Source organism: Leucoraja erinacea, chromosome 5 (genome assembly GCF_028641065.1).
Source record: "Leucoraja erinacea ecotype New England chromosome 5, Leri_hhj_1, whole genome shotgun sequence".
NCBI lineage: Eukaryota > Metazoa > Chordata > Chondrichthyes > Rajiformes > Rajidae > Leucoraja > Leucoraja erinaceus.
Window position 1 is genome coordinate 91,925,946 of NC_073381.1, and position 17,592 is coordinate 91,943,537.

General features: G+C 49.7%; 1 protein-coding gene across 2 annotated transcripts in view; it reads left to right on the plus strand.

Annotated features, from left to right (window-relative positions):
- Positions 1 to 17,370, plus strand: part of LOC129697560 (vascular endothelial growth factor A-like) — a 24,971-nt gene extending 7,601 nt beyond the window's left edge. The window contains exons 2-6 of one of the 2 annotated variants that reach the window (XM_055636227.1): positions 1,938 to 2,134; positions 5,032 to 5,108; positions 6,052 to 6,087; positions 11,399 to 11,530; positions 16,957 to 17,370. In XM_055636227.1, the coding sequence (XP_055492202.1) occupies positions 1,938 to 2,134; positions 5,032 to 5,108; positions 6,052 to 6,087; positions 11,399 to 11,530; positions 16,957 to 16,978 (464 nt within the window). In that variant the 3' untranslated portion in view covers positions 16,979 to 17,370. The remainder of the gene's footprint in view (positions 1 to 1,937; positions 2,135 to 5,031; positions 5,109 to 6,051; positions 6,088 to 11,398; positions 11,531 to 16,956) is intronic. The other variant, XM_055636229.1, reaches the window with a different exon arrangement.
- Positions 17,371 to 17,592: the final 222 nt, after the last annotated feature.

Genomic DNA, 17,592 nt, shown 5'->3' on the forward strand with positions numbered 1-17,592 from the left:
GCTAGGGTTGGTCTGTCCGATTCACCCCGTTCTACCCAGAAGGTACATTTGAAAGACAGACAGCTTCTTCCCTCTTTGTCTGTGGAATCTGGTGCTTCTATAAGCTAGGCTGTCCGATTCACCTCCATATTCTGCACTCTGTCTGTATCTTGCCCCAAATGCTGAGAACTACCTGCACTCTGTACTTGAGTTTGACGAATATATTTTATATTTTATGGTACAATCTGATCTGTTTGGGTAGCTTCCTCAACCTTCTGCGACAAAGAATTCCACAGATTCACCACCCTCGGACTAAAGAAATTCCTCCTCATCTCTCCTTCCTAAAGGAATGTCCTCTAATTCTGAGGCTGTGACCTCTAGTCCTAATAGACTAATACTGTTTGAAGGCTAAGAGTATTAGCTACTGGGAGAGGTTGGAGGGACCTGGAATGTTGTCTCTGGAGCTTCGGAGGTTGAGGGGAGACCAGGGAGAAGTAGATAAAATTATGAGAGGCATAGATAGGGTAGACAGTCAGAGCGTTTTATCAAGATGGAACAAACAAATAACGGAGGGCATAGCTTTAAGTTTCGAGGGGCAAAGTTTAAAGGAGATGTGCAGAGGTAGACAAAAAATGCTGGAGAAACTCAGCGGGTGAGGCAGCATCTATGGAGAGAAGGAATAGGCGACATTTCGGGTCGAGACCCTCTCCTCCTCTCTCCGAAAAGTCTGAGGACCCGAAACGTCGCCTATTCCTTCTCTCCACAGATGCTGCCTCGCCCGCTGAGTTACTCCAGCAGTTTTTGTCTGCCTTGGATTTTTCCAGCATCTGCAGTTGTCTCTCAAACACGGGGATGTGCGGGGTAAATTTGTCGTGCAGAGGGCGCTGGGGGCCTGGAACGCGCTGTCGGGGGTGGAGGCAGATACTATAGTGGTGTTTAAGAGACTTAAATAGACATATAGATATGTGGGGAATGGAGGGATAGGGAACATGAGCGGGCAGATAAGAGTTGGTCTCGGCATCATGTTCGGCACAGACATTGTGGGCCAAAGGGCCTGTTCATGTGCTGTGTTTCAATCCTGGGGTTTCTGGGGGACCTGGGGAGCTCCTGCGACCTCCCTTGTGCCCCCAAAGTACCGCTTCAAAACGGCGTGTACAGAGCGGATGTGGAGAGGATGTTTCCACTAGTGGGAGAGTCTAGGACTAGAGGTCACACTCAGAATTAAAGGACATTCCTTTCGGAAGGAGATGGGGGGGAATTCATTTAGTCAGAGGGTGGTGAATCTGTGGAATGCTTTGCCACAGAAGGTTGAGGAAGCCAAATTAGTGGACATAGACAATAGACAATAGGTGCAGGAGTAGGCCATTCGGCCCTTCGAGCCAGCACCGCCATTCAATGTGATCACGGCTGATCATCCCCAATCAGTACCCCGTTCCTGCCTTCTCCACATATCCCCTGAATGGATATATTTAAGGCAGAGATAGACAGATTCTTGATTAGCACGGGTGTCAGGGGTTATGGGGAGAGGTCTCTTCCCATTATTTAAGAAACAGTTGGACAGGTACATGGACAGGACAGGTTTGGAGGGGTATGGACCAATCGCGGGCATGTCGGACTAGGGTTAGATGGGGCACTGTTGGCCGGTATGGGCGAGTTGGGCTGAAGGGCCTGTTTCCACACTGTATCACTCTATGGCTCTAAGGCAGGAGAATGGGGTTGGGAAGGAGGGATAGAGCAGCCATCATTGAATGGCGGAGTAGACTTGATGGGCTGAATGGCCTAATTCTTCTCCTATCACTTATGACCTTGTCGTATAATTTAAGAGACTTTTGGATAGGCAGATGGATATGCAGGGGACTGGAAGGAATTGCTTGGAGAACATGTGAACTGAGGTAATGTTTGACCTTCAAGGGGCACAGGCCTTGGCGCTGACTCTTTGCTTTCTGCTTGTGTTCCAGTTGTGAAATTCATGGAGGTGTGGAAGAAGAGCTACTGCAGGCCGATTGAGTCTCTAGTCAACATCCAACAGGAGCACCCAGAGGAGTTTGAGTACATCTTCAAGCCCTCCTGCGTGCTCCTCCTCCGCTGTGGGGGGTGCTGCAACGACGAGAGTCTGGAGTGTGTTCCCACTGAAGTACACAACGTCACGATGGAGGTGAGGGGGAACTCGCCGTGGCCGCCCCCTGTGGCCACCGCCGGGATTGCGTCGGCCGCTAGCCTCGCCGAATCCTCTAAGGAGGGCACAGGGCTCTGGAGTAGCCTGGGCGGCACGGTGGCTCAGCGGGTAGAGTCGCTGCCTCACAGTGCCAGGGACCCGGGTTCAATCCTGACCCCGGGGGGGTGTGTGTGTGTGTGTGTGTGTGTGTGTGTGTGTGTGTGTGTGGGTTTGTAGATTAATCGACCCTCTGTAAATTGCCCCCTGGGGAATGGATGAGAAAGTGAAATAACACAGACCCAGTGTGAACGGGTGATCGATGGCCAGCATGGACTCAGTGGGCCGAAGGGCCTGTTTCCGTGCTTTATCTCTGAACTAAACCGAACGATCCACATTCCCGTCGAGACTCTTGGTGGCACAGCGGTAGACTTGTTGCCTTACAGCGCCAGAGACCCGGGTTCGACCCCGACTACGGGTGCTGTCAGCGCGGAGTTTGTCCGTTCTCCCCGTGACCCGCGTGGGCTTTCTCCGATATCTTCGGTTTCCTCCCGCGCTCCAAAGACACACAGGTCTGTAGGTTAATCGGCTTGGCGTAAATGTAAAAATTGGGTCCCTAGTGTGTGTAGGATGGTGTTAGTGTGCGGGGAGGGATCGCTGGTCGGCGCGGACCCAGTGTTTCCGCGCAGTATCTCTAAACTCCCGGATAAACAGGGCTGTGGTGGCCATTTTAAAACGGGAGATGAGGAGAGGCAGCAATGTCATTCACGGACAGTTTACAAGGGCATTGTGCTCACAACCCTGGCACTCTCTCCCCGTCTCTGACCTCCACAACCTCAGCAACACCAATGAACAGTGGACCCGGCCCGGCTTAAACCTTGAGACAATGAATTTTGTCCGAGGCTAGTTCTATATATACATACATGCATATATAAGCACGTATATTTATTTTTAAACGTCAGTTTGTGGTAGTCAAGGCCAAACTTGACAGGGAATGAAGAGCTTCCAAAATAGCTTGCAAGTTGCGTTTATTGTCACATGTGCAGTGAAAAGTGTTTTTGTTGCGCGCTGTGCAGTCAGCGTACAGACTGTTCTTGACTCCAATTAAACCGTCCACTGTGTACAGGTGTGAGTGGGAAGGAACTGCAGACGATGGCTTATTACCGAAGGTAGACACAAAATGCCGGAGTAATTCAACGGGTCAGGCAGCGTCTCTGGAGAAAAGGAGTAGATGATGTTTCGGGTCGAGACCCTTCTTCAGACTGAGAGCAATAGACATAGAAACACAGAAACATAGAAAATAGGTGCAGGAGTAGGCCATTCGGCCCTTCGAGCCTGCACCGCCATTCGATATGATCATGGCTGATCATCCAACTCAGTATCCTGTACCTGCCTTCTCTCCATACCTTCTGATCCCTTTAGCCACAAGGGCCACATCTAACTCCCTCTTAAATATAGCCAATGAACTGTGGCCTCAACTACCTTCTGTGGCAGAGAATCCCACAGATTCAACACTCTCTGTGTGAAAAATGACTTTCTCATCTCGGTCCTAAAAGATTCCCCCTTATCCTTAAACTGTGACCCCTAGTTCTGGACTTCCCCAACATCGGGAACAATCTTCCTGCATAAGCCTGTCCAACCCCTTAAGAATTTTGTACGTTTCTATAAGATCCCCCCCTCAATCTCCTAAATTCTAGCGAGTACAAGCCGAGTCTATCCAGTCTTTCTTCACATGAAAGTCCTGACATCCCAGGAATCAATCTGGTGAACATCACCACACTATTTTCACTGTGGTAATGTCTATATCTATCTGTTCGAGAAGGAACTGCAGATGTTGGAAAATCGAAGATAGACAAAAATGCTGGAGAAACTCAGCGGGTGCAGCAGCATCTATGGAGCGAAGGAAATAGGCAACGTTTCGGGACAAAACGTTGCCTATTTCCTTCGCTCCATAGATGCTGCCGCACCCGCTGAGTTTCTCCAGCATTTCTGTCTACCTTCTATGCCTATTCAAGAGGGAGTTAGATGTGGCCCTTGTGGCTAAGGGGATCAGGGGGTATGGAGAGAAGGCAGGTACGCGATACTGAGTTGGATGATCAGCCATGATCATATTGAATGGCGGTGCAGGCTCGAAGGGCCGAATGGCCTACTCCTGCACCTAATTTCTATGTTTCTATGTTTCTATCTGTCTCTATCTTCACAGTGTACAAATGCAGGGTAAAGGGAATAATGTTTAGTGTTAGATAAAGTCCAGTCAAGTCCTATAACAGATAGACCGAGGATCTCCAATGAGGTAGATGTTAGGCCAGGACCGCTCTCTAGTTGGTGAGATGATGATTCCGCGATCGCATGAATGGCGGTGCTGGCTCGAAGGGCCAAATGGCCTCCTCCTGCACCTATTGCCCAGTGTCTAATCTGGCGGGTTGCGTATTCGCAATTCTGTACCTCTTGCCCTGATGGGAGAGAGGAGAAGAAAGGAGCTGTTATATTGGAAATAGTGCCGAGAAGGGTGTCCTTTGGGCAAAACCTGGCTTGTTCACCCATTGGTATTATAACCCATCTCTTCTCTCCAGAGATGCTGCCTGTCCCGCTGAGTTACTCCAGCACTTTTTTTTTGTCTATGTTCGGTTTAAGCCAGCAGCTGCAATTCCTTCCGACTATGTGCCCTGCTTGACGTTGTTTGCTGACAGTCAAAGAGTCACACAGCACAGAAACAGACTCTTTGGCCCAACTTGCCAAGGCTGATCAAGATGCCTCATCTACACTAGTTCCACCTGCCTGCATTTGGCCCCACATCCCTCTGAATCCTCCCCTACACGCTCTGGATAAAGGGGGTTTTTGTTCGATGGTACCTCGAGCATGAACTGACCACTAAAGCGAGTTTATTGTTTATCCCACAGATAATGAAAATCAAACCCCACCACATGGAACATTTAAGACAGATGCACTTTGAGCAGCACAGTAAATGTATCTGCAGGTGAGGCATTTGTTTGTTTGTGTCGGGCTGTGCGATGTGTGTGCCGGGTTGATCAGGCTGAAGGGGGGGAGGTATTTGCCAGCATTGAGCTCCCCCCCACGTGACCCACTATATCCCCCAGTACTGCTGGTAGAGAGAAGGAGTAACACACTGGAGGGAGGGAGAGGGAGGTTGCAACACACTATACCAGGGGGAAAGGAGAACGTGCCGCACACTGTACCCCAAGTCCAGGGGGAGGGAGAAGGTGTGACACACTGTACCCCCAGGCTAGGGGGAAGGGAGAGGGTGTGACACACTGTACCCCCAGGCTAGAGGGAAGGGAGAGGGTGTGACACACTGTACCCCCAGGCTAGAGGGAAGGGAGAGGGTGTGACACACTGTACCCCCAGGCTAGAGGGAAGGGAGAGGATGTGACACACCGTACCCCCAGGCCAGGGGGAAGCAAGAGGGTGTGACACACTGTACCCCCAGGCCAGGGGGAAGCGAGAGGGTGTGACACACCGTACCCCCAGGCCATGGGGAAGGGAGAGGGTGTGACACACTGTACCCCAAGTCCAGGGGGAAGGGAGAGGGTGTGACACACTGTACCCCCAGTCCTTCATTAATTCATAAGGTCTAGGAGCAGAATTGGGCCATTCGGCCCATCGTCTACTTTGCCATTCAATCATGGCTGATCTACCTTCCGCTCCCCTGCCTTCTCCCCCATACGAGCCAAAAACCTACACATTAAAAATAGCCATTGACTTGACCTCCACATAGTTCTGGATGAAAGAATAATTTGTGACATTATGTGTACAATAATGTGTACCGCCTTCTGAAGAAGGGTCTCGACCCGAAACGTCGCCTATTTCCTTCGCTCCATTGATGCTGCCTCACCCGCTGAGTTTCTCCAGCATCTTTTGTCTGCCATCTATTTACATTTCCTCCTTTGTTTCTTCTGCAGACCAAAGAGAGCAGTGGAAGAGACACCGCCAGAAAGGTAAGAAATGTCTCAACGCAGAAAAAATACCGATAGTTGAACAAGATTTTTTTTAAAAGTAGACTCACGAGGTCCCTCTCTCTCTGCGTGCGTTTGATGCCTCCTGGTTGGAGATTGTGGCATCAGTCATCTACCCCAGGGCAATATTAACCCCAAGAACCTCCCCCACCCCCCACCCCTGGCACCGGCTAATCGTGTGCTGGGCTGTGGCCCAAGTGAAGAATTCGCCTTCACCGCTGTTTGTGTGCCAACCTCTACAAGATGGTTCTCCTTTGCCCTCTCCTTGCCCATCTCCTCCCCTCTTCCGATGGTCGTGGCTGCACCCTGACAGTGCCAACCAGGTTGGAAATGCCCCATTGCGATTCCAGGATGCATTGGGCGTTGAAGTCAAATCGAGTTTGCGCAACCCTGTTCCTGCTCCAACCTCCTTTCTCACACACACACACACACACATCAAGGCCCTCTAGATGGAACATCAAGGCTAACTTTCCCCAAGCAAACTTGGACCACTCGAGCCAGCGCTATGGTAGACAGTGGTTCAACACACCTGGATTGTTGAGGAGAGACCTGATAGATGCTTGTAAAATCATGAGAGGCATAGCTAGGGAAGATAGACACAGAAGGCTGGAGTAACTCAACAGGTCAGGCAGCATCACTGGAGAAAAATAATAGGCGACGTTTCGGATCGGAACTAGCTTCGGTATAAACCGGCATCTGCAGTCCCTTCTTACACATAAATAGGGTAGACAGTCAGAACCTGTTGCCCTGAGTTGAAATGTCAAAGACTAGAGGCCATAGCTTGTTAAGGTGAGTGGGGGCAAAGTGTAAAGGAGATGTGCGGGGCAAATGTCTTTTACACAGAGGGTGGTGGGTGTCTGGAACGTGCTGCCAGGGGTGGTGGTGGAGGCAGATATGGTAGTGCTGTTTAAGAGGCTCGTGGATGTGGAGGGAATGGAAGGGACATGGATCAAGTGGAAGTTGAGGAGGTTGTCTAACCTGGTGTCACATTGGAGGTGGACATCGTGGGCTGAAGGGCCTGTTCCTGTGCTGTACTGTTCCATGTTCGATGGACGTTTGGGTGGAGGGCATGCAGAGGCAGTGACTATGGTGACTCTTGAGATCTGCCGGGTTCCAGTGGGGGGGGGAGGGGGGGCTCAGCCTGCATGCGAGAGATGCAGGTGGCCTCCATTGCCCCTTGTCCAAGGAGGGCAACCAAGGACTAAGGGGGGCATGGAGGTTGAGGGACACAGGGGGTGCAGGGAACAGGGGGGTGGTCTGCTTCCCAGCCACCAAATAATTAGGTTGAGGTTTATTAGTGTCGAGGTACAATGAACATTGGTTATTGATTGGGGATGATCAGCCATGATCTCAATGAATGGCGGTGCTGGCTCGAAGGGCCGAATGGCCTCCTCCTGCACCAATTTTCTATGTTTCTATGAACAGCATTATTCTGCATGCTATCCAATGAGATCAGATGCTACACATGACTGCAATCATGTCAATAGATAGAGCAAAGGGGAAGATACAGAGTGCAGAATATAGTTCTCAGCATTGTAGCGCACCAGTTCCACAGACAAAGTCCAATGTCCGCAATGGGGTAGAGGTGAATCGGACAGTGCCCTAGCTTTTGGAGGGACCGTTCAGAAGCCTGATAACAGAGGGGAAGAAGCTGTTACTGAGTCTGGTGGTGCGTGCTTTCAAGCTTCTGTACCTTCTGCCGGACGGGAGCGGATGGAGAAGAAGGAATGACCGGGGTGGGACAAGTCTTTGATTGTGTCGGCTGCTTTCCCGAGGCTGCGTGAAGTGTAGATGGAGTCGATGGTGGGGAGTCTGGTCTGTGTGTGCGACGGACTGGGCTACATCCACAACTCCCTGTGTAATTTCTTGCGGTGTTGGGCAGAGCTGTTCCCAAACCAGGCTGTGATGCCACCCGACAGTGTGCTTACTAGGGAGCATCTGTAGACGTTTGTGGGAGTCACTGGAGACGTGCTCATTACCCTTGGTCTCGTGCGGATGTAGAGGCGTTGGTGCGGCTTGTTGGCGCGGCTCTATCTGAAAGTTAAAGGATTATGGCAAAATGTGGCAGTGAATCTTTGCCTCATAATATCACTAGCTCGCCTGGAGCTCACACATGTGTTTGGCCAGTAGTTACACGGTGGCCTCAAGGTCCCATTCTGCTTGGTCCCAGTGTTGAATCAACAGCAATTGACAAATTGTATTTGGCATCGAGCGTAGTGTTCAGTTGGTTCTTTCTCTGACCGGTGTTTAATTCCGTGTGGCTAGACACAAAAGCCGGAGAAACTCAGTGGGACAGGCAGCATCTATGGAGAGAAGGAATGGGTGACGTTTCGGGTCGAGACCCTTCTGCAGACTCCGTGTGGTTAATTCCGTGTGTGTAGTTTGTTTCTTTGGCAATCCTAAAATCTCTCCAGAGAATGTCTATGGATATATATATATATGTGTGTGTGTATATATATGTGTGTGTATATATATATATATATGTATGTATGTGTGTATATATATGTGTGTATATATGTGTGTGTGTGTATATGTGTGTGTGTGTGTGTGAGCGCGCGCGCGCGCGTGTGTGTGTGTATATATATATATATATGTGTGTGTATATGTATGTATATATGCATGTGTATATATACATCTATATATGTGTATATATATGTATGAATATGTGTATATATATATGTGTATGTATATATGTGTGTGTGTGTGTATATATATATATATATGTGTGTGTGTGTATGTGTATATATATATGTATATGTATATATATATATATATATGTATATATATAAGGAAGGAACTGCAGATGCTGGTCTACTCTGAAGGTAGACACAAAATGCTGGAGTAACTCAGCGGGACAGGCAGCATCTCTGGAGAGAAGGAATGGGTGACGTTTCGTGTTCGAGACCCTTCTTCTGAGACCTGAAACGTCTCCCATTCCTTCTCTCCATAGATGCTGTCTATCCCGCTGAGTTACTCCAGCTTTTTGTGTCTCTCTTAGGGTGGTGGGTGTATGGAGCGAGCTGCCAGAGGAGGTGGTTGAGGCTGGTACTATAACAACATGTAAAAGACACTTGGACAGGTACATGGACAGGAAAGAGCTAGAGAGGAGAGGATGGGCAGGTTCGGACTTTATTCCCTGGTGAGCAGGAGGATGAGAAGTAAGATTTGAGGGCAAACACCGGCAAATGGGAGTAGCATAGATGGGGCATCTTGGTTGGTATGAATGATTTAGCTGACAGGCCTGTTTCCCTGCTGGATGTCGCTACGACTCTATCTCCTGAAGGAAAGCCCATTGTGGTCAGCTTTCCCCTCCAAGTGTGGACGTCCATCGTGACCTAGTGCAGTTTGGTGGGGCCACAAAGTTTCCGTGTCACACGAGTCTTCCTCTGGCCTTCAACTGAGGCTTTAAAATCCACACCAGGCCGGCCGGCCGAACGACCAAATATCCCGACTGCCTTGTATAGCTGAGGCCCAGCAAGGGATCTCACTATCCACTCCACATTGCACCACATTTTGATAAGGCTGCTCAGAGGACGCGCTGGCCGGCAGAGACCACAGGACAGTACAGCACAGGAAAGGCCCATTGTGGTGCTGGACAGACGCTAATCTCCCTCCGAAAGCAATGTGTGACACTGTCCATCTTGCAGAGAGAAGTGAGGGGGAGTGCACAGTTTGGCTACAGCCTCAACAGCGCCAAGACCCCGGGTTTCCTGACTACGGGTGCTGTCAGAAACATAGAAACATAGAAATTAGGTGCAGGAGTAGGCCATTCGGCCCTTCGAGCCTGCACCGCCATTCAATATGATCATGGCTTTAAAATATCCACCTGCCATACCCCCCTGGCCACAAGGGCCAACCAAATATAGCCAATGAACTGCCTACCCTCTGTACAGAGAGTTCCAGAGATTCCCACTCTCTGTGTGAAAAAAGTCTTCTCATCTTGGGATTTCCCCTCCTTACTGTGACCCCTCCTGGACTTCCCTAACATCGGGAACAATCTTCCTGCATCTAGCCTGTCCAACCCCTTAGAGCTATAAGATCCCCTCTCAATCTCCTAAATTCGAGAGAGTATAAACCAAGTCTATCCATCTTTCTTCATAAGACAGTCCTGACATCCCAGGAATCAGTCTGGTCGGTCTCTGCACGGCAGTGTCGGTACGGAGTGTGTACTTCCCCCCATAACCGCGTGGGATTTCTCCGGGCGCTCCGGTTTCCTCCCACACTCCCAAAGAGACGTGCAGGTTTGTAGGCCAATTAGCTTTGGTAAAGATTGTAAATCATCCCTAGTGTGTCGGATAGTGCGAATGTGCGGAGATCGCTGGTTGGTGCGGACTCGGCGGGCTGTTTCTCTGCTGTATCTCCAAACTAAACTAAGTGTAAACGCAACACTTTGTGAAGTTGGAATCCACCCAGAAACTGTGTCCATCGCGAGGCAGAGGCACGGTTTGTTGGTGTAACGAGTTAAAAAAAGACACCCTGAAGTGGGCGCATGTGCGCATGTGCGGAGCTCTTCTAGTGTATGCGCATGCGCAGGACATTTCCGGAGTGTGCGCATGTGCACAGTATTTTCAGACGGGAAAAGCCTGCAGAATCAGCCATGTTTGCCAGACGTTTCTGAGTTTGTGTATTGCAGAAATAAGTTGCTTAAAGCTTAAATAAAGTTAAGTTAATTACGAGTAGTGAAAGTTTCATTTATCTCACAACACACCCCCTCTTTCTTTCCTCCTGGTTGTTGGTGAGCAGGGGAGAGGACAGGTATGTGACAGAGAGGGGGTGGGGGGGGGGGAGGAGGAACGAGAGCAGGAAAGCTGAAGAAAGGTCCCGGCCTGAAATGTCACCCATCCAAGTTCTTCAGAGATACTGCCTGACCTGCTGAGTTACTCCAGCGTATTTTAGACGAGGAAATAGTTGGGTTACAAGAGAAAGAGAGGGAGAGAGTAGGGAATGGGGCAAAATGCCTAAAGTAGAGAGAGAGAGAGGGAGAGAGAAGATATGGACAAAATAATGTAGGTGATGGAGCAGTTCTCGTTAAACGTGGCCAAAACGCGCATTAACATGGAGTTACCGATCTAGAGAAAGTCAGCGTCTGAAGGGGAAGAGTTTGCGGACACAAACACTCTCTTGCCATCGGGCTGTTCTCTGCCCACCCCCCCCCCCCTTCCCTCCTCCATCTCCCACCTCCCACCGCAAAAGCTGTCGTGCGAATTCCTTGCCTGTCGATATGCATGTGTAAATGTGTTCTTTGCCATCCTTTGCTGTAGACTTAGAGATGTGTTTTGTTACCTTTTTGCAGTCACTGTGAGCCTTGCTCAGAGAAGAGAAAGCACTTGTTTGTTCAGGATCCAAAGACCTGTAAATGCTCCTGTAAATTCACACACTTGCGTTGCAAGTCACGGGGTCTTGAGTTAAATGAACGAAGTTGCAGGTTCGTCAGATAAAGCTTGCTTCTTGCTTGACTTTCCTGTTCTGTTTAACCCATGACAGTGTCTGTGCTGTGTGCCTTGTGACTGTTTTGTTTTTGTTTTTTTGTGGCGTGGTTTGAGCCCTAACTTATTTCGCCCAATTTATTCAGTGTTGGGGCTGAGGCGGGGAGGTGTTGAGGGGGGGGTCACAGGTCAGTGCCCAGATCTGGAGGGTTTTTGGAGGTCGAGGGGTCACCGCGCGTGGCCACAGGTCAGAGGTCGGGGAGGTTAGGGGGTCAGACAGGTGGCACCGAGATTGGCGGTCAGGGAACGAGGGAATCGTTAACCCGCTGGCATTGGCGGGAGGCCAGGGGTCGCCGCCCATCAGCAGTGGTCAGAGGTCAGGGTTCACCACGCGTCGATAGAGTTTAAGGAGGTCGGATTTCACCCTCACCCACACTGGTCAGAGGTTAGGGAGGTCAAAGTTTACCACGAACGAGCACTGATCAAAGGTCAAGGATCCTTAGCTACCCATTTCCTTCTCTCCAGAGATGCTGCCAGTCCCGCTGAGTTACTCTAGCACTTTGCGTCCATCTTCGGTGTACACCGGCATCTGCAGTTCCTTCCTACACGCAGGGTCATTCATGTTCCTCATTACTCTCAACACTTAAGTTCAAAAGAGTTTAATTGTCATCTGTACTGGCAAGTTTGGTGTAGTTTAGGTTCGAGATTCAGCGCGGAAACAGGCCCTTCGGCCCACCGGGTCCGCGCCGACCAGCGATCCCCGCACACTAGCGCCATCTACACACTAGGGACAATTTTCAAGCTTTACCAAAGCCACTTACACCTGAAAACCTGTACCTCTTTGGAGTGTGGGAGGATTCGGGAGCACCCGGGAGAAATCCCAAGCGGTCACAGAGAGAGACTGTACAGACAGCACCCCCGTAGTCAGGATGGAACCCGGGTCTCTGGCGCTGTGAGGCAGCAACTCTACCGCTGCGCCACCATGCCAACCCTAATGGCTTCATTCACCAGGAAGTTCGTAGCCGCTGCAGCTTAACATGCCCTTTAACGCAAGACGCACAAATAAATATACAATCAATAATACAAGGAGAAAGGTCCCAACCCCGATACATCGCCTATCCACGTTCTCCAGGCTGCCTGACCCGCTGAATTACTCCAGCACTCTGTGTCCATTTTTGTAAACCAGCATTTGCAGTTCCTTGGCTTTATTGCCTTGAGACATTAGTGTCGATGGCAAGAGGTAGTGCCACCTTCAATTAGTACATTCCAAATAGCCATTCAGCATAATGGGCACAGCTCGAGTGTATGTGAGTTGAGATGGATGTGCTTTATATATCCGGTAAAGCCGCTGAATTACACACCAGTGAGCTGGCTCCCATCCTGACTCCGGGGGCGGTGTGGGGTAACACGAAGAGAATGTGGGGAGAACAGGAAAAATAGGAAGTGGGTGTAGGGTTAGGCAGGGCCGGCACTGACACGATGGGCCCAAGGGCCTGGCTCCACTCTGTGTGTCAGTGTCTCCAACAGAGACCGAGGGTCACAGAGTCACACAGCGTGGAAACAGGCCCTTCAGCCCATCTTGCCCACGCCGGCCAACATGCCCCATCTGTACTAGTCCCACCTGCCTGCGTTTGGCCCACATCCCTCCAAACCTGTCCCAGCCATGTACCCGTCCACACGTTTGGTCAACGAGAGGGTGAGGCTTCGATTAGCTAATTAGGCAGTCAGCTAATTAATTAATTAACTGATTGATTAACTGATTAATTAACTGATTGATTGATTGATTGATTGATTGATTGATTGATTGATTGATTGATTGATTGACTAATCAATTAATAAGCCACTAATTGACCTTTGTTTGTATCTGCGCACGGCAAGCTGATAACTGTTGGAAAACTCAGCAAATTCTCTGCCCCTTTTGCGAGCCCTTTCTAACAACCAGCCACCCCCCCTCCCCCATTTTGTTGGTCATCATAACCGCTTCCTCTCACCCCCACCCCTCCCCTCACCCCGCCAGCTGCCAGTCACACCTCTTAACCTCTCCGCATTTGTTAACGCATGTGGCGCTCGGCCAGTGTGGGTTTAGTTTGAGTTTGCTTCAGAGATGCATCAGGGCAACAGGCCCCTCATGCCCAGCGAGTCCATACCGACCATCCAGCAGCGGCCCGCCCACGCTGGCTCTATCTCTCTATGTCCCACTCTCCCCCAGGGGATGGGGGAGAAGTCCCTACAAGCCCGGCATGTCTTTGGGACGTGGGTGGAAATGGCAGCACCCGGAGGAAACCCAGGCTGGTCACGGGGAGAACGTGCAAACTCCACAAACACAGAAACACTCGAGGTCAGGGTTGAACCTGGGTTTTTGGCGCCGTGAGATAGCGGCTCTACTGGCTGCATATCCGCACCACTGAAGTTGTCCACCTCCCTCCCACTGTTCTCCGTGGTGGGCTTCATAGATAAGGTGGGCTTCATAGATAAGGTGGGCTTCATAGATAAGCAAAGCTCCTTAAAGAGAGCTGAGGCACGCCAGCCTAAGTTTATTCTCTTGGGGAAGAAAAGACACAGAGTGCTGGAGTAACTCATTGAGTCAGGCAACATCTATGGAGAACTCGGATAAGCCACTTTTCAAGTTGGGTCCCATCTCGAGTCCAGACCCATCACATCACCTATCCATGCTCTCCAGAGATGCTGCCTGACCCGCTGAGTTAAACTTTGTGTCCAACCATGTCAGCTGGAGTGTAGTCGATATGAATTAGCTTTAGGTTCATTATTGTCACGTGTGCCGAGGTACAGTGAACAGCTTTGTTCTGCATGTTATCCAAACACATCAGATATACCATACCTAGATACAATCAGTATAATAGAGCAAAGGGGAAGATACAGAGTGCAGAATATAGTTCTCAGCATTGTAGCGCACCAGTTCCACAGACAAAGTCCAATGTCCGCAATGGGGTAGAGGTGAATCGGACAGTGCCCTAGCTTATGGAAGGGCCGTTCAGAAGCCTGATAACAGAGGGGAAGAAGCTGTTCCTGAGTCTGGTGGTGCGCACTTTCAAGCTTCTGTACCTTCTGCCCGACGGGAGCGGATGGAGAAGAAGGAATGACCGGGGTGGGACATCTATTAGGTTGAGACAGCGTAGCTGAGTCTTTCACCAGGGGACAACAGACCCAGTGGGTTCTGACTGCGACCCTTCAACAGTCTACGACACGAAGGCTAGAGGTTGATTGAAATTCCAGATGTGTTTGTTTCCAAGTCACAGGATAGAAGGGATGGGTGTGTAGGAAAGAGGAGGATGAAGGGGAGGGGGAGGGGTTAGACTTTAAACTTTAGAGATACAGCACGGAAACAGGCCCTTCAGCCCACTGAGTCCACGCTGACCAACAATCACTAGCTGTATCCTACACACTAGGGACAATTTAGAGTTAATTTACAAACCTGCAAGCCTTTGGAGTGTGGGAGGAAACCGGGGCACCCGGAGAAAACCCACTTTGGCAGTGAGAAAATGTACAAACCCCATACAGACAGCACCCGTGGTTAGGATCGAACCCAGGTCTGAAGCACTGTGAGGCAGCAACTCTACCGCTGCACAACCATGCCGGTCAATTGAAGGGCAATGCGGGGCCTCGGAGAATTGGTCTGCTCCAGATCCCAGGAGGGGCTTTAGCACGGGTGGGACTCGTCCCAGGTTCGATCCTGACCACGGGCGCTGTCTGTACGGAGTTTGCACGTTCTCCCGTTGTCGTGCGTTGGTTTTCTCCGGGCGCCCCGGTTTCCTCCCACACTCCATAGACGTAGAGGTGTGAAGGTTATTTGGGCTTTGGTGTAAGTGCAAATTGTCCCCAGTGTGTGTAGGATAGTGGTGGGGTGCAGGGATCGCTGGTCGGCACGGACTCTGCTCTGTATCTCTGAACTGAACTAAACTCGTATCGCAACTGTGTGCGGGAACTTTGCTCCCCTTGTGTTTAACTACCCACCCTCTGACACTGCAGGAATGTCAGCACATTCTTTGCCTGTGTTCTGTTAGCACTTTGCTACCGGGCGGCAGGTACCAGTGACATGGGTTTACATGAAGGAGAACATTATGGCTGTCACGTGCACTGATCTGGAAAGCCTTCCTTTAACTGGTGATGGAAGCTGCGGACCAGGGTTTGTTTGACCTGCAGACAATGATTAACCCAGCCTTGTGAAATAAATCACGTCGCAGGCAGCCAGAGTCCAAAAGAGAGAACAGCAGAATAACAAGGTGATAGGGAGGGAGAGAGCGAGAGAGGAGGGGAGGGTGGATGAGAGTTGGGAGCTCGGCTGCAGAGGGGAAGCCGAGATGGGAATAGATACGGTGAAGGTAAAGAGCCTTTTACCCGGAGTAGGAGAACAAAGAATTTTGCTTATTGTATTGTATTAGAGATGCAACAGGTCCTTCGGCCTAATGGACAATAGACAATAGACAATAGAATGAGTGTTTGGGTGATTGTTGTCGGGCCGAAGGGCCTGTTTCCCTGCTGTATCTCTAAACTAAACTAAAATGAAGGAGGCAGTTGAAGCAAGTCCTATAGCAAGTACCACTACCAGAGTGTCAGGGGATATGGCAAAGAAGGAGAATGGGGTTAAGAGGGAACGATAGATCAGCCGTGATTGAATGGTAGAGTAGACTCGATGGGCCGAATGGCCTGATTCTGCTCCTAGAACATATACTTATGAACATCATTTAAAAGACATTTGGACGGGCACATGGATAGGGAAGGTTTAGAGGGATATGCATCTAGTGTAGATGGGGCAACTGCCTCCACCACCAACCCTGGCTGCACGTTCCAGGCACCCACCACCCTCCTGTGAAAATACTTTTACCACATATCTCCCTTAAAACATCGCCCCTCTCACCTTGTGGTCGTGCCCTCTCGTCTTTGACATTTCCCACCCTTGGGGGGAAAAAAGGTTCTGACTATCCCTCTAATCATTTTATATACTTTTATCAGATTGTCCCTCAACCTCTAACATGCCAGAGAATGTAATCCAGGTCTGTCCAACCTCCCCTCGTAGCCAATACCCTCGCATAAGGTCATGTGGTCATGTGATAGGAGCAGAATTAGGCCATTCGGCCCATCTACTCCGCCATTCAATCATGGCCGACCTATCTCTTGCTCCCAACCCCATTCTCCGTCCTTCTCCCCATAAACATCGAAAATAGGTGCAGGAGTAGGCCATTCGGCCCTTCGAGCCCAGTGTGTGGGATAACCCCTGACCCTGCACCCAGTTAATGGTGGTTACGGCCACTTTAGGCCAAAGGGTATGTTTTTTGGCGCCGTGTGTACTGCAAATCAAACTTTGTCCTTGTTGTTCATAAGGTTATATAATGCTGAGTGACCTTCACTAACTCTGCCATTCTCTCTCTCTCTCTCTCTCCCCCTCTCCCTCTATCCCTCTGTTCAGGTGCGAAAAGCCCAGGAGATGAACTGAGACCAGCTCGATAAAACAACTTCAACGAGTTACTGTAATCTTTATCGTTTTTTTGTTTAAAGAAACCGACCTGTTTTACCTTTATTGAACAAGACATAAATGAAGGATAGGAGCACAGCACTTTCAATTTGTTTGCTACTACTTCTGAAAAGTTGAAACAGTGAGCACCGTGGGGAACCACCGTTAGCAAATTGTGGTGGCTATTATTCATGTAAAGGGTTAGTATTATTCAGGATACATGCTGCTAAAAACACTTGATGAAAGTACTTGGGGATGTGATGGATTCCTGGTTCAATTTATTGGGTCACCTTTAAAATAAAATTGACACGTGTATATATATATATATATATACACACATCTACATATATATATATATATATATATATATATGAAAATATAGAACTATATATTAAGAAACAAGCCGTGCGCACGCCTTCGTTGAAGAGTCGGGGAGATTAAATATATATATTATGTATCAAGTTTTTGGACACATTGAAGCTTCACCTCTGAGGACCTAAGACTTTTTCCATGGATGGATGAAGATGTTTCAGTTGGAAGATGTTGGGGGTGGACTGAATGGGGAGAAGGTGGAGAAGGAGGTTAGGGAGG